The sequence below is a fragment of the Haliotis cracherodii genome, unplaced genomic scaffold, assembly GCF_022045235.1.
Source record: "Haliotis cracherodii isolate W230 unplaced genomic scaffold, xgHalCrac1.p SCAF_10, whole genome shotgun sequence".
NCBI lineage: Eukaryota > Metazoa > Mollusca > Gastropoda > Lepetellida > Haliotidae > Haliotis > Haliotis cracherodii.
The window spans coordinates 26,144,730-26,157,398 of NW_027266265.1; the positions used below are offsets into that span (position 1 = coordinate 26,144,730).

The following is a 12,669-nucleotide window of genomic DNA, read 5'->3' on the forward strand; positions in this document are numbered from 1 at the left end:
CATAGCCAATGAAACACCGACAGCACGCAAATTTCGTCAACATATCGCTGGCCAGTCAAATATCATTTCACAATAACCAAACCTGTTCGCCTGTCATGTGTAATACCGCCCCACACCATGACACTACCGCCCCCATATCCATCATGGCCAAGAATTGTTTCCCTGGCACACCGGTCACCCCAACGCCGCCAATAACGTTTTCTGTCACCTGTGAATCGGCAATACCTCGATTCGCCTGTTTTGTGTGTTTGTTTGTTTGTTGTTTAACGCCGCACTCATCAAAATCCCAGCTATATTAACGGAGGTCATTTGTCTGTAAACACGGTGTGACGCCATTGCCGTACATCCCGTCCCTGGTGTTGCCAAGCCCACCCAAATCATTGCTGTACATCCCGTCCCTGTCTGATCATTAAGACACTGTCTCTAAGGCATTTTACGCGTGTGCTTTTCTCAATTGCATCAGTGATTCTGTGCACGTGCTGTGCATGCATGGTGTAAGTGAGTAAGTGAATTTGGTTTTAACGCCGCTTTTTAACAGTATTCCAGTTGTATCACGTCGTGTCAGCTTAATGTGGGAGGAAAGCCCGAAGTGATGCAAAGCTCAGACGTTTACCACTTCGATGAAACCCACGAGCACCGGTATGGTGCTGACAAACCTTGAAACATATTCGGGGCGAACTGGGATTCGAAGACACAATCTTAGGTTTTTGGCGTGTCCAAGGGACGCATCTCTGCACAGCGAATCGCGGCGCCTTGGGCGACTGGGCCACCCGTGCCCCCAACACTGCACTAATTATTATTTCTTTCTGATGAATATATAATCATACATATTTTTTTACCTGATTTGCTACTTACATAATTTTAGGACACTTAAGTAGGAATTAAACGGAATGATGCCAAATAATACTTTACAGCAAATATGTGTAACTCTTCCATTCCGTTTTTAGGTTTGAGATAGTATTTTACCTAACCAGGGGAAGTCACTCTATTCCTCGGGTGCTCGCTCGTAGTGAACTGAACGAAGTAATATCTATACCTGTTGTAGTTTGTCTGTGGTCCTTGGAGAGGACGCAAAAATGGTGTTAGGATCCATCTCCGACAAGGGTAGCCACTGTCTTCAAGTAGATGACAACTCACTGGTAGCCGATTCCCCTCAAACATCCGACATAACCCACTTGTTGTCAAAATGCGGGAGTCTTGTGTTGAGCCAGGCCAACGTGCAACGATGTCGATGATGTGATCGCCGCTGTCAAACACTATTTGTGTATTTACACTATGGTAATTATGCCTGTTGACAAAATCTTTCTCATTAACTGATGGGGCCTGAATCTGAATGTGGGTGCCATCAATTACCCCAACAATACCCGGGAAATTGGCAGTCTGATAGAAGCGCTGTTGATGGCGTCTTATTTCTTGGGGTTGCACAGGAAAGGTAACAAATCTACGAAGGAAACAGTGACTTGTGAGGGAGTCCAGCGTTTGGAAGATTACCCTAGAGATAGTGGGTTGGCTCAGACCATGGTCATCACCATTACACATTTGAAATTTGCCAGTGGCAAGATAACGCAAAGTGACAAGCACCTTAATAACGCAGGACACGGCACAACTCCGCTGTGTTATGGGACTCAACTCCTGCTTAAGGATATCACAAATATAAACAATACTGTACCTATCAAATCTGTAGCGCTGTATCAGTTCATTGTCATCTAATGAATATAGTATATCTCTTCTCTCATTAAATATTCTTGAATTGCGTCTGGCAGCCATTTTGTTTTACATGACTTAAGTCAAACATATATGATTTAAGTCTAGCAAGGTGAGTCTTAATAGTTAAGTCAGAAAATGACAAAACTTAAGTCTAAGTCTTTTGTTGAATATGACTTAAGTTTTTCCACTAAACTTAAGTAAAAAAACAAGAAAACTAAGTTTTTTTTAACTGACTTAAGTTTTATTTATGACTTAAGTTGTTTGATAAATACGGCCCCTGGTCTGTTGAAAATATTCTATCCATTTAATAAATATTGAATCTACAGACATGATAGATAATATGTGCATGTGCATAGGCATGTGCAGATGAGGTTGTATGGTATCTAAAGCAGAGGAGAAGCCAACAAACAAGATTCGGACAAATGATATAGAAGTTTTAAGATGTTTGTATATATTGTTGAACGGAGTAAGAGTGGCATCCTTTACTCCTCTCCCGGCTCTGTAGGCCAACACATCTGCAACACTTATTTCTGCCCGTTTCTTTTATGTTCCAATTATTGTCTTAACGCCCTTCCAAGCCCGTCGAATATCACAAACAGCAAACAGTTCCTTCTATTTTTGATTTATATATAGAGGTTATCACGCGAGTGTGTTTGGGGATGGTAAATATCCTGCATTAGGAATAAACATTGTATTTAGCGAGCCTTGGCGAGCTAAATACATAGTGTTTATTCCTAATACAGGATATTTACCATCCCTAAACACACAAGCGTGATAACCTCTTTATCATATAATGTCATTCTTCAATTCTGTGCTTGAAAATCGCTTCCCCTCACTCACAAACATTACCTAAACATTGCGAGTTTTCCTGGAATGCGCGCATTAATATTTATTACGTCACAGGGTTGGTGATGTGTCAGTCAGACAGTGACAGTAGCCAATATAGTTCAAACTGAAATCTATTTCTTATACAGTGGCGAAGCAACATATACGCAAAACAACAATTGTTTTAACTTGCCTTTCGCGACAATCCATCGGTCTGTCCGCTAGAGTAACTGCCCTTTGTCAAAGGGAAGCTACAGTATAACTCTAACCCTAGTCTATGAGACATCACGGCCAGTGATTGTTCACAGTCGGCCTGTTCTGTCATAACGTTAAGAAGTATAGTCAGATGTATACACAGCGCCAAAACGAAACAAGGTAACAATTCATACATATTTCGCCTAAACCCAACTATTTTTATTTGTGGAAAAGGTTTCAAGCCGCAGAGGTCTACAAGCACAGATATGGCATCTGATCCCGCTTGGCTAGGCCTAGTGCCCTCGCAAAATTGTTTCTAAATTCATATCTCCAAAGTTGCCCAAACTTATAAAATTCCTTAGTTACGTCGCAGTTCGACACTGACTTTCAGTATATAAGACTGTTTTTTTTTAATAATTGTATCAATTATCCCTGTAGTTTATCCAGATTCACGATGGTTAATTCTGACTCGATCGCCGAATGACAAGTGCGACTTCATGTTTGTTTATAAACACTGAAAGTAGTCCCTACTTGACCTTTGATATTTGCATCTCTATCCGCATATGACCCCAACGGATATCGTTTTTATCCGTTGGCTTTATCCTGCCGAGAAACCTACCCATTATATGATAATAAAGTTTACATTTTTCCGTGGCACGTGATATTTCTTTCTGAACAGATTTAACCTTCAACTTGTTCCCAGGATAAAAAGCCCCTTTTCTTTTCATTTCGTACTGATTAAAGGTCTTTGTCTAATTAAGTAGTGACTAATGGTGATTAGAAAAGGTTTAGGAGATCTAGATAAAATAAATATTTATCTTAAAACCACGGTTGTAATCATTTCAAGACTAATATTGAATCGTTTCGGGGTTTTTTCATATTTAAAATTGACTACTGACGTTAGATATGTTTGTTCATCTGTTTGTTGTTTAACGCCGCACACAGTGATATTACAGCTCTATGACGGCGGTCTGTAAATAATCAAGTCTGGCCCATGAACATCGATCATGGCAATAAACATGTCATCTAACCAGACCACCTGATCCATTCAACTAAGAGGCATTCAATATAATACCAGCAAAACACGCACACTCGAAATTTTGTCTTTATGTAAAAATTTACAATACAGGAACAGCGTCAGTGTGTCAAGTTATGGGTATCTTCAGCGTTTGTTATTCACCCTAAATTGTTTCCATTGTTTGCAAATGTTCATGTCTCTAGACTTGTTCCTGTCGCCCACCTTTCATCATTGAACTGTGCCAGCTACATCGACATTGTGTTTGAGCTATACTATATATGGACAGATATATTTAAAAAAGATACATGTGTTCATGTTAGATTTAAAAAGCGTAAAGTAAACACATTTCTTTGTAAATGTATATATTTTTCTTATCTATCCAAATTATCTCTGCTTTTAGCAGATAATTCTTATGAATATGGATTTAGTTTTGCCGCTTATATTTCATATACCATCATCATATAGCATATATTATTTTGTAACATTTTCTAGGTAGCCTATCCTTAGATAGCTTAAGAATCGTTACCAGTACTTTCGAATACACTGAGATACGTGCAGTGGTACACGAACGCATTCTACATACATCATTATATATCAGGTACAATTTGTAACACCAAGAAATCTGTTTCAGGCATACATGTTGACCACTTAGAACACTCGTAGAAAGCACAGGCTTCTGATTCATATAACATAATTGCCCAAATGTTTATATCAAATCTCATAAAGAAGGCTCACACAGACAGCACAAGGGGAAGATGCTGTGACTCTTGACATGATTCTACACTGTAATTCTGTCAAATCAGTCAAAAATATCTATTGTGGAAATGATATACTCAATGACATGAAGTCTCCATTTGACGAGTCATCCCCGCAGCGGCTATTCGTGTTAAAATATGAAGTATATATGATCTATGTCTGATTCTGTTCCAGTGACCACCTGAAACACATGGAACATCACACACATTGTAAATACACCATTAATCCTATCTTTTTTATAACTTCACATTTCTGGTGCTTAAGGAGATCTGTTTTGATGTTTGTGTGATGAATTGGACATAATTATAGTTTTGACAGGCATGATCCCTTTGAACAATACATTTGCTTAGGATTCATATGCCTTTTGTTTGTGAACCTTTCTGCAATGCGCTTTTACTACTTTGATGTGACTACAGCCAGATGTGCCATCATAGAGAGTGAGTGAGGGAGTCAGTGAGTGAGTTAACACCTAAAGTCACGTCGGCATTATTTCAGCCACATTGAGACAAACAGATGATGCATATATATCAGAAAACAAAGATATGCCAAAGTTACGGTAATTCTGCTATCTGCACGGTTCCCTGACAGGATTTTCACCATCCCTCTTGTCGTTTGCGATTTTAGACAACTTGAGCAATAGATTAAAACAAGGAAATATTTATTCCGCGTTTAAAACCGTGGTATATATACTTAGAAATGACATTATCTTACATGACCTGCTCAGGAGGACAAGAATTTTACATTACTGTAACCCAATCGAGGGCACAGCCACTAACAATTTAAGTTAAAACTTATATACCACCAGTTTATTGATTAAGAAAAACAATGTATCACACAATTCTATTTCTTGAAATATTTATCCTTTGTGATGGAAATTTAGCAGTACATGCTTGACTTTGATTCTCTCATCGCAAGGCATACACATTCGAAGATCCTCCCCTTTTAACAACTATCCATGTGCATATCTGCTATGGACAATACCACATCGTCGCACAATGACCTCTTCAATTCTGGACTGAAAACCCATGTAGGTGTAGCCGACAGTTGGCTTAACTTCATGATCTCTCTGCTTGCGTCTTCCACTTCTTTTGCATCACATCTCTTATGCAACATCTAATAATGCTTATAATCGCTGTATGGGATAAGAAGTGGTGTCATAGCTGTTTTGACTGCTGCCTTTGCTGCTGCATCAGCCATTATGTTACAATCTTTCACGTAAAAGATGTTAGCATGATATATTCTTTATTGCCTGAAGACATGAAAGGGAATCTGATGTAAATATTGAACTGTCATTTAGTAATCTTGATGATATGGTTCTGGATTCAATGACAGTGGCCCTCGCCACTGCGTCACCAACGTGCATCATCTGTAGACATAGCTTTGCAAGTATTGTAACCACCACGGTGAGTCAACAGGCACCAGTAAAACATAATAACTCAATAGTTTATCTTATTGGACTTGCGTCATTCATGGTTTCTCATTGGGGGAATGGGCAAAGGAAAAACACTTGAACATTTGATCAAGAGTAAGGTGGACGAATCATGGAGTGAATAGTTCAATAAATTGTATGATTTGCAAGATGTAATGTAATTTTCTCTGAATGTATGTATAGGATATTACACGAGCTTCAGCGTAGTATCAACATTATGCCCCTCATGAAATAATTGTCAATTTGGCCGGTTTACCGATGGCAAAGTGATAATTATATTTCACGAGGGATATAGACTTGTATCCAATTACCTTCTATTGATTTACCCAACTGAAATAGAAATAACCAACCTCGTCTGTTTCACATTTATATCTATTCATGAAGATTCAGCGTGACCAAAAATTCTCACAAACTTCAACATTCCGCATTTCACAACTTTTCAGTTACAATGGAGCATGAACATTGTTACCAAGATTTCAAAGAGCGCCATACGACTCTTGCAAAAAAATGTTTGATCAAGGATACAGCGTTCAAGACCTCTTTAAAGCTTTGAAATTCTAAAGATTTTATGGTAAACATGTGGAGGACATTTCCAAATGTGACGCATCAGTGACAAGAGGTATCTCCGATGCAATTTCGAAATTATGACTTGTACCATGTGTTCCCGTGTTCGTTTGGGTGAACAATTCACGCAAAGACGCCCGACAAGTGTTGGCAGTTAGCTCTCAAGACCCCGAAAATATTGAAAATACCCACCAAACCAAGATATCTATTTTTAAGTCGTAAAGTAATATGGCGTGTCTCGCCAGTTCAGATGTCTGTGTGTCAACATATGAGCCGAATTGAAGAACATCTTGGAAAGTACCTATTTCTGTAATAAATGGCGAGTAACGCCCTTATCGTCATTCACTCTACTGAGATCTAGTATAGTTGACATACCATTTAGGTCTTCGTATCATTGTCAATACAGGACTTACTTCCAAGTGAAACTGATTCCACAAAATCAGAACTGTTGATATTTAACTTCATACATGATACCAGGTAAGGCGTGAATTGATCTAACGCCATGCACAAGGCTATACTTGTTCTCACAGATTGTGTGATAAAGATCAACCCAATAGATCCTGTGATCAGGTCTTGTACAGATGGACTTTTCAAACTGAGTTACTTTATTCTTCTGACGTGTGCAAATACTAGTATATGAAGCTCGAACGTATGGCAATCTAAACGACGTTCAGTAAAATAGATACAAAATAATATATAGTTAAAATCCATCTCTAAACATGACATAGGTGCTCTGACTTAAGTACAGACAGGAACCAGTCTACGTGGGTAAGGATTGATTGATACGCCATCGGTTAAGAACAAGGTACATCTTAACCCACTGGAACTGGTTCAAAACTAGGTTACAGGACGCCAAGAAGAAAGTTGAACTCCGCAGCCCAGTCAGCCTCCCACCGGTATACAAACCAAGCACACTGGAGATGGGACTTGTCCCAGGGGAAGGCACAGAAGCCATCATAGAATATCTCGGACGCACCAACTGACGCGAAAGCAACAGGGTGGCCAGAAATACCACGAGTAAATGTCAAATTATTGAAACAGCTTTGGAACAAAAACATGACAATGTATGCATACCTGAAAGAACAAAACAGCTTTGGCGATTGAAGTTATATATGCAACATGAATCTTGAGAGCTAACTGCCAACACTTGTCGGGCGCCTTTGCGTGAATTGTTCACGCAAACGAACACGGGAACACATGGGCTCGCCTCTCAATGCAGACTGTTGGGTGTATGCTGCTGCTCAAACATTGGAGGAACTCCATACAGTATCCAATGAAAATGAAACCACAAAAGGGTAATAAACAAAATCATCCAAAGAAAAACCGATTCCAAATTAAACTAAATGAAACTAGGAAAGACATATCCTGGATAGAACTTTGCTTGATATTACCTACCTCAGGGCAATCGATGTCAAAACGCCAAAAATCAATTTGGAAAAGTTAAAAAACAAAATATAAGACAAAAGAGAAGATACTTAATCAAATTCTTGATTCTCTGAAAGCAAAGTTAAAGCTTTGGACAGAAAGAAAAGGTAAGTGGGACAAGATAAATAATTTCATCAGACAAAACAAATTGTTTTAATCTCATGAAAAACAATTTTACAGGCAACTAAATGCATCCAGTGACAGTGGTGAGAAAAGACCCACCATGGATTCCAGTGAAAGGTTTTGGAAACAGTTGCGGTTTATACCCGGCATCTGTAACCTCGAGGAACTATTGGTAGAGGAATATAATGATTGTATACACGATAAAATCAAACCACCATTGTTATGTTTCATTACACCTGACTGCCTGAAAAATGTGATTAAAAGGTCCAAATCTAATAGGCGCCAGGGCCTGATGATATTCGAAACCGGTTTTGGAAACTGTCCCCTTGTGTCCAAACACCGTTACTTCAAAGTTTTAATTCACTTGTGGATACAAGGGATGTTCGGCCTTGGTTGTGCAAAGGTCGAACAGTACTTCTCCCAAAGAGAGGTGATTTGATCCCAAAATCTTCCGCCCTTTTACTTGTCTGAATACATAATACAAAATATTTACAGGGTGTCTTACAGGTATTTTGTCATCATACTGCGCATCCAATGACATTATTTACATGGAGCAGAAAGGAGACAGAAAGGGATGTTGGGGTTGTAAGGATCAATTACTAGTTCAGAAAATGTTCCTTGAAGAGGCTAAAACTTGCCATCATAACCTCTCAATGTGTTGGATAGACTACAGAAAAGCTTATGATACTGTACCTCACGAATGGATTTTGTTGTCACTAGAATGTATTGACCTCCCCGTGCGACTACTTGTTTTACTCAAGTCTTTAATGACTTACTGGTCAACTCAACTTGAGATGTATTCGCAGGGGCAGGTGGTGACTTCGGAACCAATTTCTATTAGAAGAGGAATATTTTAGGGCGATTCTTTTAGACCTTTGCTTTTGCTCAGCAAAGAGGAAGGTTATCATCCGGGACGTCCTCAACACAGATCGCCAACACCCCTTACTCGCCTCATTTACATGGATGACCTTGAACTTATTGACGACGGAGGATCTACACTAAATAATGATATCGGCATGTCCTATGGACTCGACAAATGCAACATTCTTCATTTGAAACGTGACAAGGTAGACGAGGGAGGATCGGTCAGTTTACTTGGGGGAGGAGCTATGGACCATCTCGTGGAAGGTCAGGCCTATACGTAGTTAGGCATGCAGATGAAGGACAAACTCCAGAATGCCCATGTCAAGGGAAAACTTCGGGCAGAGTACAAGTGCAGACTTAAGGAAATCTGGAGTTCAAAGCTGAACGCTCGCAATAACGTCAAAGCCACAAATACTTATACTCTACCCGTCCTTTCGTATTTTTTTGGTGTTGTTGATTAGACGAAACAAGAAATTCAGGGTAGTGACACCCTCACATGAAGAATTATGACAAACAATAGATCCCACCACCCTCGCTCTTCCCTCAATTGCATAAATTTACCAATTATGATGGGAGGGCGTGGTTTGATTACTGTGGAGGTTCTTCGTGATTGTTTTGTGCACTTTTGCAAACATTTATTTGTCTGATTATCCTCTTGTGTGAAGCGTGTCAAGACTCTTCTGATGTTTGATTATGTTGATGGTTCTGTGGTTCTGTAGTGCTGGACGATACAGAAATGAGTGTCAACTAAGCGAAGTGCCATATCAAGTTGGCGCAGATTCAGTTTTTCAAGTAGAGGCTTTCTGAATGACCACTGCATCGAGTGTGTTGTGTAGATCAGCAACCCTGTAAAGTCCTACGTTTGGATGAAGTCGGCTGGCCTGAAAAGTGAAACAGAAAGTTTTCTTTTTTCTGCTCAGGACTAGTCACTTCCCACTCGAAGCCGTCAATGTGTGATTTTGCATCAAAATGTAAATATGAAATGTAGATAATATAATCAATTTAATGAGACTGTCCAGCACATTGTCATTGTCAGTATGCTTTGGCACAAACGCAGTATCTTAAGCTACATGATAGTGAAGCGCGATCATTTTATTACCGCCTTTGCCATGCTTGTGGTTTTGAAACAGAGATTCATCTATGGTACTGCCCTGAATATGTAGAGGGCTTCATAGTAAATGACAAATACAGCCTCAAACGTATCCTGGCCCACAAATCTGCTCTTGTCCTTTTGGATAAATCCAATGAAATCATTTATACCACTGAACTTTCTGTCCCTTTTGACACGAATGTGTTTGACAAGATTCAGGATAAACATGGCGAAAAGACTCCCCATTGTTCTCGGTGCCTTAGGTTTGGTACCTACCAATCAGTTGACTGACATTGGGAGAGTACCCGGATTTGCCACCAGGAATACAGCCCTTCTGACAAACTGGGAAAAAATCACAAATGAATAAAATATGATACAGGGGAAGCAAATGTTCCTAATTTGCATGTAATGTAGATTTTTACAACATGAGATCACAGTAGCAGCTCCGAAACTGGGCTACTGATGTATTTACTTTCCTTATGTTAATAGTGCGCACATTTGTACAGGTGAATGTACATTTGCCACTTGATGACCCTGCATACCTCAAGAAAAGCACAATTGTGTTTATTGTCAATTCTATGCTCAATATATACATACCCATGACCTATTTATAATCGAGATATTTTGATACGCGACCACCGCTCAGTCTGATATTGATATTAGCACTTCAAGAAAACGTTCAGAGCATATAGTTCAACTTTTTCTATTCAGTCATAGGTGTTAGATTTATCGAGCAACTTGGACCATATGAAAGGTCTGTTTTCGCCCGACACATCAACTAGTTTTATACAAGCACAAAGAAATTCATGTAGATATGATGATTAACCAATCTGCTTTATGACTCAATTTATAATTTAAAACCACAATTAAACATTTTATTTCTGAACACCCATTCAATAATAAAGCACATCAGACTCAAAAAGACAAACGGTTAAAATGGTTTAAAAGTAACTGCACAACATATGAAAATACATGTCTTCTAAATTGTATCAAATTGGCCTACGTATTGGTGCCCGCTGAATGGAGCCGTGGAAGATCTAAAGTGGATCTGGAGAGAATGTTGTCGACCTATGTCAATATCCTCACCTATTGGATTCGTTTTTGTATGAGTGTATTTAATCTCACGGGTTATATTTAAAAATATATGCAGGAAGATGCAGCAAGGTGTGCCTTTTAGACCTTATAAACGGTAAATAGAGCTTATACATATTCTAATGATATAAATACATTTCTACAGTTGAGCATCATGTAGATATACTGAAATAAAGACTGGCTTTGCTCAGAATAAATGTTCATCATCTCCCTATGAAATTGTTCTCCTGAGAAAACACGGGAACATTGGTACAAGTAAAAATAGGGATTTGCATCGGGCATAGGTATTGTCCCTGATGCGTCAGATATGGAAATGTCCTCCACATGTCTGTCATATAAAAAAAATGTGAAAGCTTTACTGAGTCCATGGATGTTGTAACTTTGATCAAACAACTTCTGAGCAAGAGTCATATGACGATCTTTAAAATCTTGGTAGAAAGTGCATGATCGATTGTACCTCAAAAGTTGTGAAATTTAGACACCAAGGGCTGGAGCTGCAGGAATACTCGACATAAAGGGAAAGTTGACTAATGGAAAGTTGAAGTCATCCCTCTTGTCATACAGTCTTGTGGAAACAAATAAAGAAACGAATAAAGAAACGAATTAATATTTGTTTTCATTTTGTGGCAATAGGTCGCATTGTCGCGCACCTTTACGTCTTTCTTTTCAAATATTAGATGCGATAAAATAGATGATTTGGACACTTTACGTTTGTATTTTGTAAGGAACAAAGTGACAATATCCTTTCTAGGAGCTAGGAGTCCATTATTATGCATGCTTTGACATTCGTACACACACACCCTTTCCCGATATGTAATACTGGAGATATAGTAGTAATCAACTAATCCGGAGCATATCCCTGAAGCTAATAGGTGTTCTTTCATAAAACTTTGCACACACAAAGACCAGGTGCCTTTTGCTATATAGGAATTTAAGCAAATATATATTTTCCGTTTTCCATGGCAACAAGTTTGACTTTGACTCTCTTCACAGAGTTATGTTCGTCCGGACCATTTCTCTAATACAACTAATAGGTATTCTTTCGTGAATCTTTGCACACACAAACACCAGGTTGTCAGATGGTGCCTTTTGCTAATTAGTTTTTGTATAGAATTTTACTTTGGACATATCTCTAAATCTAAAATGTATGTTTTAATGAACCTTACATACACAAAAGCTAGTTTGGGATTTTGAGCATTTATAGTTTTTTCCATTTCCAAGTGACAGAGTAACAGAGGGGAAAATGTTTTGTGCAAACATTTATATCTATATTTCTATTGATGTCGGGTGCAATTTCCTATTTTGACTTACACTTCATGCTCCCGTGTTGTCTTGCCTTTTCATGTGTTTGTGACGGAGCCAACGGTGGGGCTTGCCTTTCGCGATGATTATGGAAAGGGTTTTTGTCCCCCTTCTTAGGTGACTGATTCGTGTTTCATTTTGTTCAAACTAGTTTGCGTATTCTTGGTGGTAATTTGTATTGCACACATGAGAGGAAAGTATCTTCAGCCTAGTAATATGAAAAGGAAATGTATTACACTATTGTGTGAGCATTAGATCAGAAGTACAACAGGAGAATGT

The 12,669-nt window shown here is 38.8% G+C and overlaps 1 protein-coding gene across 1 annotated transcript in view; it reads right to left on the reverse strand.

Moving 5' to 3' along the window:
• The window catches only part of LOC139453673 (putative nuclease HARBI1), a 37,791-nt gene extending 36,024 nt beyond the window's left edge, over nucleotides 1-1,767 (reverse strand). The window contains exon 1 of the mRNA XM_071235148.1: nucleotides 1,037-1,767. Coding sequence (XP_071091249.1) covers nucleotides 1,037-1,767 — 731 coding nt within the window. The remainder of the gene's footprint in view (nucleotides 1-1,036) is intronic.
• Nucleotides 1,768-12,669: the final 10,902 nt, after the last annotated feature.